This window comes from Anguilla anguilla, chromosome 16 (assembly GCF_013347855.1).
Source record: "Anguilla anguilla isolate fAngAng1 chromosome 16, fAngAng1.pri, whole genome shotgun sequence".
Lineage (NCBI taxonomy): Eukaryota > Metazoa > Chordata > Actinopteri > Anguilliformes > Anguillidae > Anguilla > Anguilla anguilla.
This window is the reverse complement of record NC_049216.1, coordinates 10,080,589-10,100,478: the sequence shown is the minus strand read 5'-3', so window position 1 is coordinate 10,100,478 and position 19,890 is coordinate 10,080,589. Positions and strand designations below refer to the sequence as shown.

At 47.1% G+C, this 19,890-nt stretch overlaps 2 protein-coding genes across 4 annotated transcripts; both read left to right on the top strand.

Moving 5' to 3' along the window:
* Positions 1-26: 26 nt before the first annotated feature.
* lcat (lecithin-cholesterol acyltransferase) lies at positions 27-6,270 on the top strand. Of its 2 annotated transcripts, none has more exons than XM_035395347.1 (6): positions 27-268; positions 1,282-1,438; positions 2,155-2,270; positions 2,819-2,914; positions 3,772-3,996; positions 4,820-6,270. In XM_035395347.1, the coding sequence occupies exons 1-6, from the start codon at positions 115-117 to the stop codon at positions 5,473-5,475; spliced, it is 1,404 nt and encodes a 467-aa protein (XP_035251238.1). In that variant the 5' UTR covers positions 27-114; the 3' UTR covers positions 5,476-6,270. The 2 variants fall into 2 exon arrangements, with proteins under 2 accessions (XP_035251238.1, XP_035251239.1); XM_035395348.1 differs by lacking the exon at positions 27-268 and adding an exon at positions 666-813.
* Positions 6,271-9,279: 3,009 nt separating this feature from the next.
* Positions 9,280-17,133, top strand: pla2g15 (phospholipase A2, group XV). 2 transcript variants are annotated; one of them, XM_035395349.1, is made up of 6 exons: positions 9,280-9,585; positions 12,660-12,816; positions 14,677-14,795; positions 14,999-15,097; positions 15,775-15,999; positions 16,544-17,132. In XM_035395349.1, the coding sequence occupies exons 1-6, from the start codon at positions 9,462-9,464 to the stop codon at positions 17,056-17,058; spliced, it is 1,239 nt and encodes a 412-aa protein (XP_035251240.1). In that variant the 5' UTR covers positions 9,280-9,461; the 3' UTR covers positions 17,059-17,132. The 2 variants fall into 2 exon arrangements, with proteins under 2 accessions (XP_035251240.1, XP_035251241.1); XM_035395350.1 differs by lacking the exon at positions 9,280-9,585 and adding an exon at positions 10,754-10,772 and having other exon boundaries at positions 16,544-17,133.
* The last annotated feature ends 2,757 nt before the right edge of the window (positions 17,134-19,890 follow it).

Genomic DNA, 19,890 nt, shown 5'->3' with positions numbered 1-19,890 from the left:
TCCCCCTGTTCCCCCGCCTGCGGGGAGGTGGTATGAATAGTTCAGTCTTGCTCCCGCTGCTGAGATTGCAGCACACTGCGAGAGGGTCGGACAGAGAAAGACAGAGGGGGAAAAATGGAGTTTTTGCGTGCCCTGGCACCCGTTCTTCTGCTGCTCCTGGCACTCCAGCACGCCGCCGCCTTCTGGATCCTCAACATCATCTTCCCGCCCAACGCCAACGGCAAGTCCCGGCACAACCAGAACAACAGCACCCCACCTGTGATCATAGGTGAGTTCAGGGAAATTTGGTCCAAGGGCACTGAGGGGAGGAGGGGGGTATTCTAATAATATGGTTTTTGTTCTGATTGTAATGTAATGTAATGTAATGACTGTCACTCACACACTGTATAAAAAGTTGTGTGTGTGTGGATCCACATTACAGTCAATGTGCAGAGTGTGTGTGGGCATGGGGGGTGCTTTCAGGGGAGTATGAGAATGAAGAGTAAGGGGCATATTACGTAATCTCAGAAATCCTCATCATATGATATTTGCAACCTTTTTTGGATGGCACCAGTCCCTGGAGCAGTGGGAGGTTGAGAGGTGGACCGCAGGGAGTGGTGGGTAGGCTTGACGAGAGGCGGGCAGTGGTTGGGGAGGGGTAGTCCTAGAGGGTGGTGCGGTTGTGCGGTGGGCGGGGTGTGGCTCGAGGGTAGCGCTGGGTACAGTACGTGTGAAGCCTCCCGTCGGTCTCCTGTTTGTTTCCCTGGACACATTTCCCACAACGCACTGTTCTCCAGAGGGCAGCGGGCACAAAGGAGACGGGTCATGTGACCGGTACGTTAGTCGCGGGGAGGCGTCGGGGTTTCTGCGGCAGGCTCTCGCGCCGTCCCGGGGGAAGAGGGGGTGAGACGGGCGCGGGGGACAGAGACGGACCGGCGGGGAGGAGAGCGAGGCAGCGGCTCGCTCTGCAGCGGCTGGGGCGGGTGGAGGCGCGTGGTCAGCCGTTTCACAACTTCGGCTCTGTCCACGTGTGCAGGGCAGGCTGGACTTTATTCCAGAAATCGTCTGTTTTTTTGTTTTTTATCGGAGCAGGAGGAGCTGTCCGCCTGAGAGAGAGGCTCCCGTTTCCTGTGCTAATGTTGGCGAGAAAACCCCCCGAGTTCACACCCTCCTTTCGGAGAGCTGGGGTGGTAAAGGGTGGGGTGAGGGGGGGGGGGGGTGGGTGGTGAGGGGGAGGGGGATGGTAGCGGGAGGAACATAGCTTGGTGGTTAACCCTGCGACCTTTAACCTTGCCGGGACAGTGCCGGGGAACCTCGGGAACCGTCTGGAGGCCAAGATCGACAAGCCCGCCCTGGTGCACTGGCTCTGCTACAAGAAGACCGAAGACTACTTCCCCCTGTGGATCGACCTCAACATGTTCATGCCCATCGGCCTCGACTGCTGGATCGACAACATCCGGTGAGGAAGGGACCGACGGGCCGTTTCCGTAAAAACAAAACTTCACGCAAGGGTAGCGCTGACCATGACCCCAATGAGGAATCCAACAAACAACCTCCCGGTTACAGGCCTATGTTACAGGCCCTATTCCCCAACACAACCACACACAGGGATACATTACATTACATTACAGGCATTTAGTAGACGCTCTTATCCAGAGCGACTTACAGAACTTTTACATAGCATTTTACATTGTATCCATTTATACAGCTGGATGTGTACTGAAGCAATTCGGGTTAAGTACCTTGCTCAAGGGTACAACGGCAGTGTCCTACCCAGGAATCGAACCTATGACCAATATGACCTTTCAGTTCCTTACCCACTGTGCTACGCTGCCGACCGGATACGCATGATGTGTTTGATTCCCGCCGTCACGCGAAGCCACGAGGGACAGTTAACCTGAATTGCTTCGGCAAACACCCGGCTGTTCAAAGTGCACACGGATGGCAAACGCTGTACATTGTCCTGGGAAAAGTGGGTATTCTGCCAAAGATAAACAGGTCAAATGGGCTTTCTTTCCAGTGTCACTAAAGTGCAGCTCCGATTATTGACTGCTGACACAGTAGCACTGTCCCCTGAGATGGGAGGGGGTGGTGTGTGTGTGTGTGTGTGTGGGGGGGGGGGGGTGTTGGCAGAGTCCTGAGTGATGAGTAACCTCACGTATTTTCCCGCTGTAGGATCGTGTACAACAGGACGACCCGAAAGGCCACCAATGCCCCCGGGGTGGATGTAAGGGTCCCGGGGTTTGGCCAAACTTACCCGGTGGAGTTCCTGGATGCAAACAGGTTGACTGGTGAGGACACCTTTCCCTCTCTCTCTCCCTCTCTCTCTCTGAATAATTTTCATCCATCCATTAATGTGTATTGTGTTCCCTTTTCATACCATTACTGTGTCTGTAGTTTGCATGCCTCTGTGTCTAGCCCCTCTGTAGTGTGTCTCAGTATAACACCTCTAGCGTCCGCAGCAAGGATGTCACATTCCTATGCTAAATGGCTCTGAGGGTTCCCAGGGAGGGACAAGACCATTTGTCTCCGGCCCGCCAATTAACTCAATCTTTTGATGTGTATGAATGAAAACTGTATATCTAGACACCACACAGTGTGATGGGCAGAGATTCTCTCAGCGCAGCGCCCGAGTGTGCTGGGTCTGTCTCTCCCTTGCGCATTGAATTAAACACCAAATCCTCTGAGGAAACTTTGTCAGCGTGTTCTTCATCGTCCTGCATTTGACTCCACGAATAAGGGCAAAATATCCTAACAATATCCAGCTGGATGAATGTATAATATGTTAATAATAAAGATTAAAGACACGCATATGAACACTGCTGCTTATCTTTCCCAGGGTACTTCCACACAATGGTCCAGCACCTTGTGAACCTGGGGTACGTCCGCAACGAGACCATCCGTGCAGCTCCCTACGACTGGAGGATCGCCCCCAGTAAGGGCTGAGTGCTGCTGCATACGCGTACATGTGTACTACGTAATAACACAGACATGCACACGCGTACACGTGTGTAATATGTAATAACACACACATGCACACGCGTACACATGTGTACCATGTAATAACACACACATGCACACGCGTACATTTCTATGCTAATACATACAGCATTAATAGACGTATATACGAACACACACAAACAAACATATATTGTATATGTACTGCATGTATAAGCATGTAAGAGTTCGTACACAGACACAGCGACACATGAGCACACAGACTTAAGGAAGGTACAGCCCCTTTAAAATTTAAATAAGATTTACGAACTTGACAACACAAGGTTATATCATTAGGTGAATAATAATAAGCGGGTTCTATCAATTCATTGATGAATTATATTATGAATATAAATAATTCTATTCTCTTCTGTCTGTCTCAGATGAGCATGCAGAGTACTTCCACAAATATATATAAATATATATTAACATACACACAAACACATGCACACATACATACAGTATATTGTACTAACAGAGACATGTATGTACAGAAGAACACACACACGTATGTTAACTTGGACATGTAGATGGATACGTATCTGAGTACTTACACTGTGCACTATGATGCATGTCCACATACTGTAAATAAGCTTGTCTGCGCTCACACACGGACACAGCAATGCATGGGCACATAGACTTAAGGGACGTACAGCTGTTCTCAAATTAAAGTAAGATTTTACTGGCATAAACAATGTTTCATTGTGTGATTGTGTGAATAGTAATGGGGGGTTCTGTTGGTTTGCTGGCGAATGAAACTGAGAGGATGATTATGCTCCCTTCCGCCCGTGTAAGACCAGCACGCGGAGTACTTCTCGCGGCTGAAGAAGCTGGTGGAGGAGATGTACGAGGAGTACCAGCACCCCGTCTACCTGCTGGGCCACAGCATGGGCTGCAACTACATCCTGTACTTCCTGAACCACCAGCCGCAGGCCTGGAAGGACCGCTACATCAGGAGCTTCATCTCGCTGGGCGCACCCTGGGGCGGGGCCGTCAAAACCCTCAGGGTGCTGGCCTCAGGTGGGCCTCGCACTGACCAATTACCTGTATGGGCTGTCTCTGTGTGTCTCTCTCCTGTAGGGTCAGTCTCTGTGTCTCTCTCCTGTAGGGTCAGTCTCTGTGTGTCTCTCACCTGTAGGGTCTGTCTCTATGTCTCTCACCTGTAGGGTCTGTCTCTGTGTCTCTCACCTGTAGGGTCAGTCTCTGTGTCTCTCTCCTGTAGGGTCAGTCTCTGTGTCACTCACCTGTAGGGTCTGTCTCTGTGTCTCTCACCTGTAGGGTCAGTCTCTGTGTTACTCACCTGTAGGGTCTGTCTCTGTGTTACTCACCTGTAGGGTCTGTCTCTGTGTGTCTCTCACCTGTAGGGTCAGTCTCTGTGTTACTCACCTGTAGGGTCAGTCTCTGTGTTACTCACCTGTAGGGTCTGTCTCTGTGTTACTCACCTGTAGGGTCTGTCTCTGTGTCTCTCACCTGTAGGGTCTGTCTCTGTGTTACTCACCTGTAGGGTCTGTCTCTGTGTGTCTCTCACCTGTAGGGTCTGTCTCTGTGTTACTCACCTGTAGGGTCTGTCTCTGTGTTACTCACCTGTAGGGTCTGTCTCTGTGTGTCTCTCACCTGTAGGGTCAGTCTCTGTGTTACTCACCTGTAGGGTCAGTCTCTGTGTCTCTCACCCGTAGGGTCTGTCTCTGTGTGTCTCTCACCTGTAAAAGACAAAGCAACAAAGTTCCAAATACCAGGAAGTGGTGCTCAGATGGCTGCCTTTTTTAAAAAAAATTGTTGAGTCATGGGTTTTGTTGATTTCAGTGAAACATGAGAGTACCTGACCCCACCCTGTTTCCTGCAGGTGAGAACGACGGCATCCCGCTGGTGTCCACCATCAAGATTCGCGAGGAGCAGCGAATGACCACCACCAACCCCTGGATGATCCCCACCATGGAGGCCTGGCACAGCGACCACGTCTTGATCTCCACCCCCTCTTTCAACTACACCAACAAAGACTACCAGCGCTTCTTCACGGACATCAACTTCGAGGACGGCTGGTACATGTGGGAGGACACCAAGGACCTGACAGCCGGCCTGCCCCCTCCTGGTGTGGAGGTGCACTGCCTGTACGGAGTGGGGCTCCCCACCCCGGTCACCTACGTGTACGACGAGAACTTCCCCAACGCCGACCCCGTGGACATCCTGTATGACGACGGCGACGACACAGTGGACAGCCGCAGCATGAGCCTGTGCAAACGGTGGGTGGGGAAGCAGGACCAGCCCGTCCACATCACCGAGCTCCGCCGCCTGCCCCACCTGGACATCGTCTTTGACGCCCGCGTGCTCACCCTCATCCAGAACATCCTGCTGGGCCCGCTGAGCGAGGAGCCCGACCCCACGGAGGACCCCCCCAGCCTCGACGCACCCGATCATGGCCCCGCCCCTACCCCCCCCGCCGCGACCGACCAGCCCCCCACCGACTCCCCTGCGTCAACCAATTACACGGCGGGGCTATAGTTGCACCCCTCCGACTCACTCTCACCCCAATCCCCCCCTACCACCACCCTCCAAGCCAATCTTCGGACACTGTTGAAGCAAAAACAGCCACCACTGTGACAGACGCAAACCAGGTCGAGAGTGTAGCCAAGAGTGTGACATCATCGTCACCTGTACACGTATCCTTATTACTCTCGTATCCCATAGCAACGGGCTAACGTGCTCCGTCTGCACGCCACTGGCTGATGTTCGTTCGGGATGCTCTGGCTGCTTTCTGTACGCAGGTGAACGCTGTGCACGTACTGTAGCTCTGTCTCTTTCCCTCACCTCCCACTAATGTATCTTCCCTGCACCCATTCTCTTGTTGTAAGATAGATAATTTTCTATTAAGTAGTTTGTAGTAGATTTAGTAGTAATGTTCAAAGGTTTTTTTTGTTTGATTTTCTCAGAGTTGACAGTTTGGTTTTTTGACGTCTGGTTAAGTTTCACCGTTGGTGGCCTTACTCTTTCATGCTTGCCAGTGAAAGCTGGTTGTTCCGTCCTCTTCCTGTGTTTCCAGGCCACATTTGGTGAAAGTGTTAGCCGAGAGAGGAAGATTCACAACAACTCCACACACTGTTTACCCGCTGCGTGCAATCATGGCCCGGGCAGGTGGCAAAAAAGAACCACAGAAACTGAATGAAACTTCTTGTTTCCTTCTCACGGCAGGAATTACCCTCTCTGTCCTTGTCACTGGTTCCTGTGGTCACATCATGTGTTATAATAGCTCTGTTTTTTTCAGGGTATGTCGTATTAATAAAAGATTAAGACACATAAGTGTGTCCGTATCTCCTTATTCCCATCATCTCTCCTCCACCATCTCTCATCGCAGTTGAACTTCCTCACTGTGTCTTTCACAATTCCACATTTTTTTGTCATTCAGGGGAGCTCCTGGTTCAGAAATAATTTGTCTATAAGCAAAATACAGATCAATGTGTGTGAACACGATGGCTAAAGCAAGGTTAAACCGTGCCCAAAAATCAGAAAGGCATTCTCCCCTTACGAACATAAAAAGTCTCTCCCCGCGAAGGTATATCATTCTACTGAATATGGGCTGGTTGATGCGATTTCCATTCTAATGGACAGTATCCTGGTTTGGGGTTGAAGAGATTTAAACTGGCCAGGTCAGGGTCTATTGTAAATGTCAGTATCTCTCCAGTATAGAACCTTTATCTTTGGGGTACAAATCAAAGTTCTCTTCCCCTGACTGTCCCCATTTCCATGTAAAATTGATCATTTGTTTCACCTTTGTGGGGCCGTAAACTCCAGTAAACTTTAAATCTTTAAACCCCACCCCCTCCCCTACCGCTGAATTACGGTTACAGTCATATGTGGCCATCTGGGTACTCTGAGGCCGGTATAGTATTTTCCTCTTAACCCAGTTATCTTCACGTTCAAACTGTTGGCTTCCTATGAACTACACTCATTTACACTGGGTGCCAGGTTCCCAAAGGTTGTACAGAGGCTGTGTGCATGATCGTGTGTGCGATCGAGTGTATGTGTTTGAGCGCGTGTGCGATTCGGTGTGCGGATGAACACGTGTGTGATTAAGTATGTGTGTATAACTTTTAGCGAGCCCAGCCACTGGGGATGCGCAAGCCAGTGCATTAATAGTGCCGGTCCCAAGCCCAGATAAATGGGGAGGGTTGCGTCAAGAAGGGCATCCGGCGTAAAAACATATGCCAAATCAAATATGCGGATCTGATCTGCTGTGGCGGCCCCTAAAGGGAACAGCTGAAAGAAGAAGAAGAAGAAGTATAACTTTTAGCGAGCATGTGTGAGCACTTGTGATTGAGGATATTTAAATTCAAGGCACATTCTCTTACCCAGAACAACTCACACAGCTTACTTTCTTCTTCTTTACATACAGTCCATTTATTGAGATGGGTATCTATAACCCAGCTCCTAAACCTAAAGCTTTTGAGGGTAGAAGTGTGCCAAACCCAGTGCTGTGTACCTGGGTGTGTGTGCAGCAAAAGAAAATTAAAATCTACAGCGAACAGTGAGATTTAAAAAAAAATTTAACGAGTAGTTTCCTGAATCCCGAACATATCACTGAATTTAGTTGAAAACCATTGATTTTTCACAACTGCAATCACAATAAAAGCAGTATGCAGTCTTCCTCTTGCAAACCTTGTGTGCAGCAAAAGAAAATAAAAACAGGGGGCTACAGGGACTCGCAGTGAGACAGTCCCAAATCAAAAACATGAGGGTCAGGTGAGTTATCTAATGTGTACTTTCATCCACAGGCCTTCTATCGTGGTCATCCTTGCCTTCAGGCCCCAAAGCAAAACAGGTTGTGGGTGTCTTCGTTATTTTTTGTTTTAGGAGTTTATTTAATGTTCTGACAAAATGTTCTGATTCAAACAGTCGATTATTAACGTCCCTCTTTACCATCATCTTCCAGGTAATGGGTTCACTTTTGAACCCTGGGGAAGAGACTGCCCCCATCCCCCACTGGATTTACATAGCGTTCTAAAACGTATGGATGTGCCCATCCTAACCTAAAAAGCAGGCGTTCCTAATATCAGTCCACAACAATATTTACTAGAGCAATTCAGGTTAAGGACCTCGCTCAAGGTCACAACAGCAGTGCCTGATGTTGGAATCAATCCTACAACCATAGGTTTGCAAACCCAGTTCTTAAACAATTGGGCTACAAATTGCCCATGTATGCAAGTGATCGCATGTGTGCTGTGTACACGTATAAATCAGTCTTACCCCGGCAACGTGAGCATGTACTGATATAAAACAGGAGGTGAGGGTGGTGGATATGGTAGCTATCACAGTGCTACGCCTAAACTACACCTGCGTTCAGACTGAGATGTGAAAAACACTGGGGAGAAACTCCAGCCATGACTGCTGGCTTGCATTGTATGTTCTGTATGGCAAATTCTAAAATATGACATCACAATCCATAATATTCTAACTTAAACATTTAGCTGGAACGCATATTTTTGAATGTAGGGGAACTGGGTCTCAGTAATTAAAAGCATTCACCACACGTGTAAGCTGAGTTCCAGAGCCTGGTTCAAGGCAAGGCTACACAAGTAGGCTACAGTATGTAACTATGACAGGGTCTCCACAGCAGTGCTACACAACTTGTTTGCCCAGACACGGCAGTTGTGTTTAGTTGGCCAGTGTTCGTTGGGCTACTTCCCACTGCATCAGCGCCCCCTAGCGCCTCATCAGGAACCTACAGGTAACCAGTTGCCACTGAGAGATGTAAATGTCTTCCAATGAGCGTGGGCAATAGTCACTACTTTGCAGTGTTTATGGGGGGAATGCACAAGCTTCAGTTGCAGTGCTTCCAACAGAAAAATAACAAAACAATTGGTGTCTGACTGTTTAATTGCACTGCAGCGTGGTGTGGTTTCTATCGCGTGCGTATGTTTGTGTTGCTAAGGTGATAGCATTACTGTCTAGCAAGCAGTAGGCCAAAGTTTATAAAAAATGTCGAAATAGAAAAAAATTGAACGAATAGTTTCCCGAATCCCAAACGTATCACTGCATTTTGTTGAAAATAATTTATTTTTTTAAATTGCAATATGATAAAAGCAGTAGGCTAAACAGTCTTCCCCATAGATATCATCTTGCAAACCTTCGTTTTTTTCCTAGTTAAGTTAATGTCCTAACCGCTTGAAATAAACAACATTTTTCAGCTCACAAGACTCGAGTTCGTGTTCTTGTTCTTGTTCTTCAATCGGCGAATCGATTGAATCAGTCTCATTAGTTTCCCTGCCCCGCCCTCTCTTCCTCGATACTATCTGGCTGCATCTTATTCAGACTTCAGCCGACAGGACCTGGAACTGGCTGAGCGATCATTTCTCTGTTTGTTTTCAATCTCTTATCGCGATTGCCTTATGTTGATTGCGTTTTCTTTAAAAAGGCGCTAGTGAAGCTAAGTCTTCGGACAATATAACACCCTAGTTTCGTTTCAATTACCAAGTAATGAGCCATCGGGAGAGATGGTGTCCTATAATGGGCTGATTCTGCCGCTGCTCCAGCTGTTTTGTGTGGCATTTTGCTATGGAACTCCAATAAACAAAAACCCTGGCAACTCCAGCGCGGCGAGACCCCCTGTCGTCTTGAGTAAGTTGGCTAAACCATCTGTAGTTATCACTGCAACTAACCTGTATCTAGTTTATATTTTAAAAAGACTCTGGAGATAGGTCACTCACAAGACACAATTATCTAGCTAACGTTATCTGGCAAGTGTAAATGAATCTGTTCCAATAAGCCAATACTAGCCACAATGAAAGGTTAAAGTGCTTTTAGCCCAACTGTCGGCAGGGAAATAGACATTCGCAGAAGATGAATAACAGAACGCACCCAAAATAATTAGCTGTGATAGCTCTTCTGCTGTTGCTATTATCCGATTGTGTTCGCCTGTACATTTGGTATGACATTAACTATCATGAAGCAACGTTAATATCTTGAATAACGCCGGGAGCATTTTTATGTGTTGCTTATTTAAGTAATCGCACGTAAATGGCCGTATTTACAAACACTTGCCCCGAGCACAACGAGTGCCTGTACAAATGCCTCCGTTGGATGCAAAATTAAACGACTATATCCAACTAGCTATCAACTTCGTGAGCTAAATGGCCATCGTTTCTGCAAGTAGCCTACACCATGATTGCGGTGGTTTATTTGTTTGCGGGACTTGAGCTTTTCTGTACTGAACGGTTAACACCACGTCCGGCGTTGTTTTGCACTTCACTGATCATATGACAGTGTAAAGATACGTGACTCATCGACAATAAGGTTTTGGCAGCTAGCTAGCTTGCTAATTATATTCCTGTTCCAAACGAGCAGGCTACTGTAACTAGTGCAAAAGCACAGGACCCTAACTAACACAGCAACACAGGCCAGATCGACCATAATGTGTATCTGAATGAGTTTAGACAAGTAGCTACTTAGTTCTGTATCTTGAGAGGAGTCGGCTTTTAGCTACACGGCACGAAACACTATTGTCAAATCATCTAACTGCATGTATAAACAAATGTTAATGAAATGGCATTGTCTGCTCCTTTGCGTGCTCTTAAACAATGGTTCCCAACCTCGTCCAAGAGGTAACAATATTTTTAATTGATCAAATTAAAGACTGCGATTAATAAACAGGCTTATTAACCGAATGCAGGTTTGGCTCGTTATCATTTGCTTTGTCTTTGAGTTCTTCATGTGCCAAACTGTTAGTTTACGTCGCCGTGTGTCCACGTTGTACCAAATAGGAGCCTATATCCGTTCACTCGGTCTCTAATGGGATAAGTTAAAATGTTGTTACCTCTTTTTTATGTAATTGTTTGCAATGTGGCACAATGTGAACATGGGACCTTTATTCTTCCTGGCAAGCATAGATATTTCTGACACAATGTGCCTTAAAATGCTAAATAATCCCTCTAAAATGCTGGGATTACAATTGTGTTTGGAACAAAAACCAGTAATAGACAGTGGTCTGAGTTTGGGAACCACTGTTTTAAAATATCAGATGGGGTTGTCAGGCGCCTTATCACGCGCTTGGAAAAACATTAACCAGTGAGCCAGTACACCAAACGTGTGCCCGTCTGTGATAGCACTGACTGCGGTTCGCTTATTTATGTAATTCTTGTTCAGATGCGGTTTCTCTTGCCCCGGCGTGATCCCTTAGACACACACAGCGTCCAAGTTCTTCTGGCGAGCGCATGGCCTTTTCCTATTAGAAAGAGAGAAATAGGCTTCGACATGTCCGTTTAAATCAAGCCGATTTGCAAGGATGTTGTAAGATAAGCAACTTAAAATTTCACACGAGCACCTTCGGCTTTTGCTTTCTCTCTTCGGGCTTTCCTTGAACTGCTGAAGCAGTGTTCCATCTGTGCACGACTCGGGGCTAGTACAGCAACAACAGCAGTGTTGTAAAGACTGTTTATGACCGAGTTTTCCCAGCCTTCTTACAACTATATACAAATGATGTTTTTGTAAATTCCACTGAGGCAGGTTAAAGTTGTAATAGCTGTATTCTGTCATGTTACAGATAAAAGTTACAATATAAAAAAATTCTGAATGTTACACAATAGTTTGTGTCAGGTGAAGAGAGCAATATTCACAGGTCACAAGGTGGGTTATCCAAAGATTACAACACTGGGGTGTGTTCTGGATGGACATTGTTTCTGCTACAGTTCTCTCATGAATGTTAGTTATTCTGAAGTGAAAAAGAGAACGCACACCTTGTTTGGTGAGGTTGCAGACCAGGAAACTTTCAAGTAAAACTGAAAAAGAAAGGTCACACACTAATTTCTCCGATGCAGTATATCCAACGCTTCAACTGAAATCTGCCTTCGTCAGGGCTTTTCTGTCATGCTACGCAACTTTCAGTGTTTCAAAACAACCTTAGAGGTATTTTTACCCCTGATCCATTTGGTGGACATGCAAATGGTGTGATCAGAAGCAGCAAGTGACCTTGTTTAAGAAATGGTGTCCAATTTTACACGAATGCCCTGTCAACCAGCACAGTTACAACATTCTGGAACTGGATGTGTAATACAGCACTGCTTGCCCGGTCAACCAGCACAGTTACAACACTGTAACTGGATGTGTAATACAGCACTGCTTCCATGTATAAAATGGTTTGCAAGGTTGCAGTTGTCTTGAACTCAGCCCTGAACATCTGACCAGAGGTCAAAGGTCAGCTGTGTGATGTATTAACATTAAGAGCTGTCTGCTGTTGTTGAATCTGAAGTTCTTATTTGGTAGCTCGTACCGAATATCTACAACTGAGCCAGGTTGACAGAACATTCGTAGTGAGCAGAGCAACACAGACTACTGTTTAAGGATCTCCTCGAGTAAGAAGGTACATGAGACCGAGGGCAAACTGTCTGACTTGTTTACAGAATATCTGTAAATTATGCATCCCAAGAGTACACCATCTTGAATGGTGATACTCTTGAGGCAGCTGGTTTCTGATTGGTGGGCCCTACTCCTTGACCAGGGATGAAAGTAACGCTGTGAATGCATAGCAGATGAGCCGTTCCAGGCCTTACTTGAAGCAGATTAGTGGATAGCCACGTGGGGTGGGGGGTGGGGGGCTCAGTATAGTGCCTTGCTTCTCATGAGACCTGGAGCAGCTCAAACTGCTTTACACTGGGGGCGCTCATTCCATTATTCCGTTCCTGCTTTGCCGCCCACAGTTCCAGGCGACCTGGGGAACCAGCTGGAGGCGAAGCTGGACAAGCCCAGCGTGGTCCACTACATCTGCTACAAGAAGACCAATGACTACTTCACCCTGTGGCTGAACATGGAGCTGCTGGTGCCGGTGGCCATCGACTGCTGGATCGACAACATGAGGTGAGGAGAGCATGGGGTGGGCCTTCAAGCAAGAGGTAAGTGGGGTTTATGGTCGAGGAGGGGAGGGGGTGGGATTAAGAGCTGAGTAGGGGCGGAGCCAAGACAAAATATTTGGTGATGGAAAAAAAAATGTCTGGCTTTGTGAATTCTGGGAAAGAGTAAAACTTTGTTCACTTCATGAATACAACAAAAAAAAAGATGAACTTTCTTATGATCAAAAAATTTAATCTGAACTAGGTATTGATAATGCATTGTATAAATTTGTATATAAGAAAGATAAGGTTTTAAAAGTATTAATTCCATAAATACAGTACTTCAAGTTCAAGGATTAATGCTGAGATTTCAAATGGGGATGCTTTCAACCGACAAACAGCTTGAAGGCATTTTTGCTCTTCTGCATCATGCGTGGATTTTCTTAAACTAACTCGTATAGTAAATGTGTCAGACTACTACATTACAGCAGACTGTTAACTTTTAAAATATAGTTAATTAAATTACCTATTGCTTCTGAGCAGATGGCACAGGTAAAAAAGTTGCGTGTACAGTCACAGTCAGAGCAGTACTCTTCTCTGCCCACCTCACTTCCACTTCCTTGTTCCCCTGGGTTAAGGAATTGGGACTGAAACTGAGTTTGAGGGACTGGGATTTGAAACCACGTGGACACCTGTGCTGGGGTGTCATGGGGGAATAGTGGAACTGAGTACCCAGTGGGGGGGTTTCAAAAGGCCTGCAGATGGCTTTGGTCTACAGTTTAATAATAAAGGGACAGCACAGAGACAGCATATGCCCTCAGCATGTGTTTGTGTGCTAAATAACTTTCGAAACCATGTGTGTGTGCGCGTGTGTGCGGAATTGAATTTGAGATTTGCTTGCGTGTGTGTTTGAAGTTAGACCTAGAGCAGGGACCTAAGAATGAATTATGGTATGTGAAGGAGGTCTGTGTTTTGGTTTGTTGATGTTGTGCAGACATGAGATGGTAATCATTTCTGATTTAAATTATAGGAACTTTGTTAACATTTTCATCTTTCCCTGAACATTTTCCAAAATGAATCTGAAATGTTCATGTTTTTTTCTGAAACATTTACCTTGCTCTCAAGGTGTCTTCTGTAATTTGTTTCTGATTCAGAGTTAAAGGGTTTTGGCTAAAATCCTGCAGGATTTATTTTTCAATACCCCAGTCAGGTAGAGGGACCCACTAACAAGGCCCATTTCAATCCCCTTCCTCCACTCACTGTCTTTCTCTCTTTATCTCTCTCTCTCTCTCACACACACACACTCGCACAGCCCATACCATCACCATCTCATGGTCAGATGGTTGGTCACTATAGAACACTATTAGCAGACACTGAGAATCAGGGGTTAAAAATGATCGGTTAGGAAGCCACGCACAAAGCTGTCCCAGCATGCCGTGGGGGAACGAACACTTCTGCTTCCCTCTTCTTAGAGCGGACCCCAAATGAGCGCGTGGAACCGTCCCAAGTATGAAGTGGACATTCAGTTAGCCCCGCGATGTCTTGAGTGCTCAATTTAATTAGGATGAATAATTCCCTGGGCTAGGCGCACGCATCACTGAGAGATGGCCCGCTTAAATGTTTATTGATTTTCAGAGCTTTTTTTCCAGATCCTTGTTTTTGCGTGCTGGGGCAGACAGAACGGCAGAAAAACACGGTTAAATGAATTTCTCGCGGTCTAATGACTCCAAGAGACGGTTAAAGCCCAAAAAAAAAAAAAAAAAACTCACATGGCGCTCATGTGTTTGTGGTTTGGGTTTCCGGGGGATGCAGGTGTGCACGTGTGCGTTTGTGTGTGTGGGTGTGTGTGTGTAAGTGTGTTTCAGAGACTTATGGCCTTGTCTTGCAGGCTGATCTATAATTGGAGGAAGAGGAGGACAGAGGCGCCCCCAGGGGTGAATGTGAGGGTTCCGGGGTTTGGGAAGACATACCCCTTGGAGTACCTGGACCCGTCGAAGCAGAGCGTCGGTGAGTGGGCCGTCAGTACCCCGTACGTGTGCAAGTGTCCAGTTCTGTATGTGCAAGTCTGTGTGTGTGTGTGTGAGTGTGTGTGTGTGAGTGAGTGAATGAAAGAGTGTGTGTGTGAGTGAGTGAGTGAGTGAGTGTCTAAGATGTGTGTGTGTGTGTGTGTGTGTGTGTGAGAGAGAGTCTAAGATGTGTGTATATTGCAGGGATGTACTTCTTCACCATAGCGCAGGCGCTGGCAGATTGGGGGTACACTCGAGACGACGACTTACGGGGAGCTCCTTACGACTGGCGCAAGGCTCCGAGTGAGTGCCACACACACACACACACACACACACACACACGCACACGCACACGCACACAGTCTCACACACTTAGACACTCGCATGCATACACCCTCACAAACACGCACGCACACAAGGACATGAAACTGGAATGGCATCTCTGTCAACTGGTGATGCTTCCTATTTTTCTGCTAAATAAAACTTCACCCATTCATACACCCTTTAAGTACAGACCACACTCCTCTATATTCACACAGACCACACCCCTCTATATTAACATGGACCACACCTCTCTATGCAGATACAGACCAAACTACACTGTTAATACGGACCAGACTCCTCTATGTAAGATACAGACCACACTGCTCCTACTCCCCCCTCTGTGTTTATACAGACCAAGCCATACTTTTGATACGGACCACACTGTGCTGTAGTATAATGGGTAAGGAGTTGGTGTCGTAACCTAAAGGTCACAGGTTCGATTCCTGGGTAGGACACTGCCGTTGTACCCTTGAGCAAACCTGCATTGCTTCAGTATAAGATCCAGCTGTATAAATTGATGCAATGTCAAAGTTGTGTGAGTCGCTCTGGGTAAATGCTTGTAGTGTAGTGTGTCAGCTACGGGCCAGGCCCCGCTACACCGCTGGTCATAGCGTCGTCACAGGGGGCCCTGTGGGGCTCTGTGGCTGCCGTTGCAGATGAGAACAAGCCGTACTTCCTGGCCCTGCAGCAGATGATCGAGGAGATGGCGCACAAGGCGGGCGGGCCCGTGGTGCTCATCGCCCACAGCATGGGGAACATGTACGCCCTCTACTTCCTCAGCCAGCAGCCCCAGTCCTGGAAGGACCGCTACATCAGGAGCTTCGTCTCCCTGGGGGCCCCCTGGGGGGGCGTGGCCAAGACCCTGCGCGTCATGGCCTCCGGTAACGTGCGAGTGTGTGTGTGTGTGTGTGTGCGCGCGCGAGTGCTCGAGCGTGCTTTGTGACTGCGTGTGTGTGTGCCGTGTCAGAGATAATGCGGGTCAATTCAAATTTTTTGAAATATCTGATCTTTCTAAACTTCAGGAAATGTTCACGTGTGAATGAGTGCTGGCCTGAGAGAGTTTTTGCATGTGTGTGTGTTTGACTGTCATTAAAAAGATGCGTGTAGCCCTGGCTGCGTTGATATGCTTGAGTTGAAAGCTGTGTGGTTTGGCTTTTTTTGCCCCTCCTCTAACCCCTCCCCGTCACTATGCCCCTCCTCTAACCCCTCCCCGTCACTATGCCCCTCCTCTAACCCCTCCCCCTCACTATGCCCCTCCTCTAACCCCTCCCCATCACTATGCCCCTCTAACCCCTCCCCGTCACTATGCCCCTCCTCTAACCCCTCCCCCTCACTATGCCCCTCCTCTAACCCCTCCCCCTCACTGTGCCCCTCCTCTAACCCCTCCCTGTCACTATGCCCCTCCTCTAACCCCTCCCCCTGCAGGCGATAACAACCGCATCCCGCTGATCAGCTCGCTGAAGATCCGCGCCCAGCAGCGCACGGCGGTCTCCACCCCCTGGCTCCTCCCCTACGGCAGCGTCTGGCCCGCCGACAAGGTGCTGGTGTTCACGCCCAACGAGAACTACACGCTGGGCGACTACCAGCGCTTCTTCTCCGACATCGCCTTCGAGGAGGGCTGGGCCATGCGCCACGACACGGAGCCGCTGGTCAACGTGCTGGAGCCGCCCGGCGTCCCCGTGCACTGCCTGTACGGGACGGGCGTGGACACGCCCGAGGCCTTCCACTACGGCGCCGGCTTCCCCGACGTGGAGCCCACCGTGGACTACGGTGACGGCGACGGGACGGTGAACCTGCGGAGCGCCTTGGCCTGCCAGCGCTGGGTGGGCCGCCAGACGCAGCCGGTGCACCTGCAGGCGCTGCCGGGGAGCGAGCACGTGTCCATGCTGCTCAACTACACCACCATCGCCTACATCAAGACCGTGCTGTTCACCCCCTGACACGCCCGGCCAGGTTAACCCTGCCCCCCCTCCCTCAGCCTCCGCCAATCGCAACAGCGGGGGCGGGGGGCGGGCGGGGGGGGGGGGTGGGGTGACCTGCACCTGCTGAGCCAACCCAGGGTAACTGGTGTATTAAACAGGACCTCGGATTGACGTCATGTGACACGCCCCTTCCCCCTCCCTACGGGACGGCCTGAGCACGCGTTTTTTTTAATCACGAGAGGAACGAAACGATTGTAGGAAATTAAATATGAATGTATTTAAATTATTGATGAAAGGACGCTGGCGACGCAGGAGGTTACATACGCTATGAGAGAGAGAAAGAACCTGTGTGGTTGCTCAGTTTTAAAGGTCCATGTCCTTCAGGTGACGGCGCTCCATCTCCAGGCCTCTGTATTCAGTGTGAATGGTTGTCTTTGTAGTACAGCGATGTATAACCAGGGCCCTTAGAAATACCTGATTTTTACTGACTGCTCCCTCTGCGCAGCACTAAGTCACTATAGCCTCTGGTTAAACAGTCGGACCATTACGGTGCATCAGTCACCGCCCACATTTATCGCAATTACCGCAAGCGAGGCTTTCAAGTAGGCCTGCGTAGTTTGAACCCAAAGTAAATGCATGCTGACACGTCATCACTGTATGATGTGTGGATGTGTGCTTCCTACGAAGAGACGATTCGTTAGCGAGAAATACCACATTGACATTTGCGTTCGACAAGGAAATTATTTTCAGAATTGTCGCAAAATTCATCCAAATTGGTTTGAGAAATTCATAAGATGGGAGAAAGATTCGTGTTCTCCTTTTAAGTACTCGGCGTCTTGATATTCCCTGAATTTTTCGGCAACTTAGTTAAAAGTTTTTGAATTTAACGTAATTCATTCATTGGATTTTTAAAAATCCAATAACGGGTAATGCGTTCAGAATACGTCCGCGTGCAAATTATAACGACGTAACTTCATCACTGCCGGGAAAATTAGCATGGGAAGACGCTTTGCTACAGTTAGTGTGTTTTAAACTGACTGAGATTTTATGTTATTTTTTTCTCTGGTGGACCTGTGTTCAAGAATTTAGGTTGGCAAACTTAAATTGAGCATTTTCAAATATCATCGAGGAACACGGATAAACAACTTTTTATGTGTCTTTTTTTAGTTAAAGTAGTTAGCATGTTGAACAGCTGCTAAACTGGAGACTGGCTGTTGAATGTCCCATAAGTTGTAAAATAATTCCAGACCTATAACCAAGAGAATATGATTGGGTGTTGTGCATTTGTGTTTTGCAAACAAGACAATAATGGCTTTTGACATTATTTCAAAATTAATTAAAAGGATTGCGTTTTTGAAATATGGTTCGATTTTAGTGCCATTGTGCCAAGGAAATATTAGTGCTGATATATGCCCCTGTGAAATTATTAATAAGGTTATGCTTGCTCTTTAAGCAATCATTTTATTTATTTTTTTGACAGAGGATGCCCCCTCATATTGATCAAACTCCTTTGCTCTGCTTTTGCTCTTGATGATTTTTAAATTTGAAATGCTGGTCTATCGTTGCCTTTTGGGAATTTTCTCACGGCAAACTCTTTTTGAAAAGCAAATATTGTTGCACTTGAATCATATTTGTTTCCTGAGTGGTGCATCCCTTTAACAGAAAATGCTTTTCCTAATTCATTATTTATTGCCACACACTCAAGGCCTTGAGGATGAGGGTGGAAATTCAGTCACATGACTCAAATCATGTAGTCGGGTATTTCTACGGGCTCTATGTATGACAGAACTGCGTCTAAACATTTATCCAGCTCAGAGTTACTGATCTATCCTGCAGTCTGCGCAGGTCAGAGATTTTATAAGCATTTTATAGCTTACTGTGTACATTTTAATCGTTTCTATGTTTCTTTTATGTTGAACAAAAAAAAGATTAAATAGGATATTCAGTTATAGGGCCGGTTTCATGGATACAGATGAAGCTTAGTCCTGGACTAGACTGAGTTTTGTATAGAGAATCGCCATTCAGAATTGAATTGAGTCTAGGACTGGGCTTAATCTGTGTCTGCAAAACTGGCCCATGATGTATTGCATCCTAAATGTTATTATACAACTCCAGTATATTCTGCGAATGAAAGTGCCACACTTTTTTCCCCTGCTGTTTTTGACTGTTTTTATCTCTTGTGCATGATGAACCTCTGCCAGTTACTAACCAACAAGGCAGGGAGGACAGTGGGATATGTAGTTTCCAGTGCGTCCCTATGGTGTGCTTTATACAAAACTCGCTCACGCCAACAGATTTTTATGCCAGTTTTCTGATGTGTATTCCAGTTGTTTTGATGGCTTGCCTTTTGTAATTTTAATGTCGTCCAGCTTTTTAATATTAATTTTAAATTTTATCATTGATTTATCATTTATGTTTTCACCTTTGTCCAGTGTGTCTTGAGTATCCCAGAATGCCTTTCTGTTAAGGCTGGTACATTGATTGTTCACTCAGGGGGCAGTGTTAACCTTGGCTAACCCCTCGATGACCTCTGACATGAACTGCGACTGTGTCGCTGTTCTGTTCAGGGGCAGAATTGTGTTTGTCCAGCTGAAACTCACACAGATAAATACATCTTTTATTGAACAAAACAAATGTTGAAACCTTACTTTGGTCCAGTCAAAGGGACTGTGCCGATACAGAGGCGGTGATGTTTACCAGATTAATGTAATCATGTTTACTGTTGTGTCTTCTGTTATGAAGGAGCAGCATACGCTGTCAATCACCGACTCAAATGAAGCAGACAAGTGACCTCACGTCCCTCAAATAAAATGAGTGGTTCAGAGTCCGTGATAGCATGTGACAGCTCCA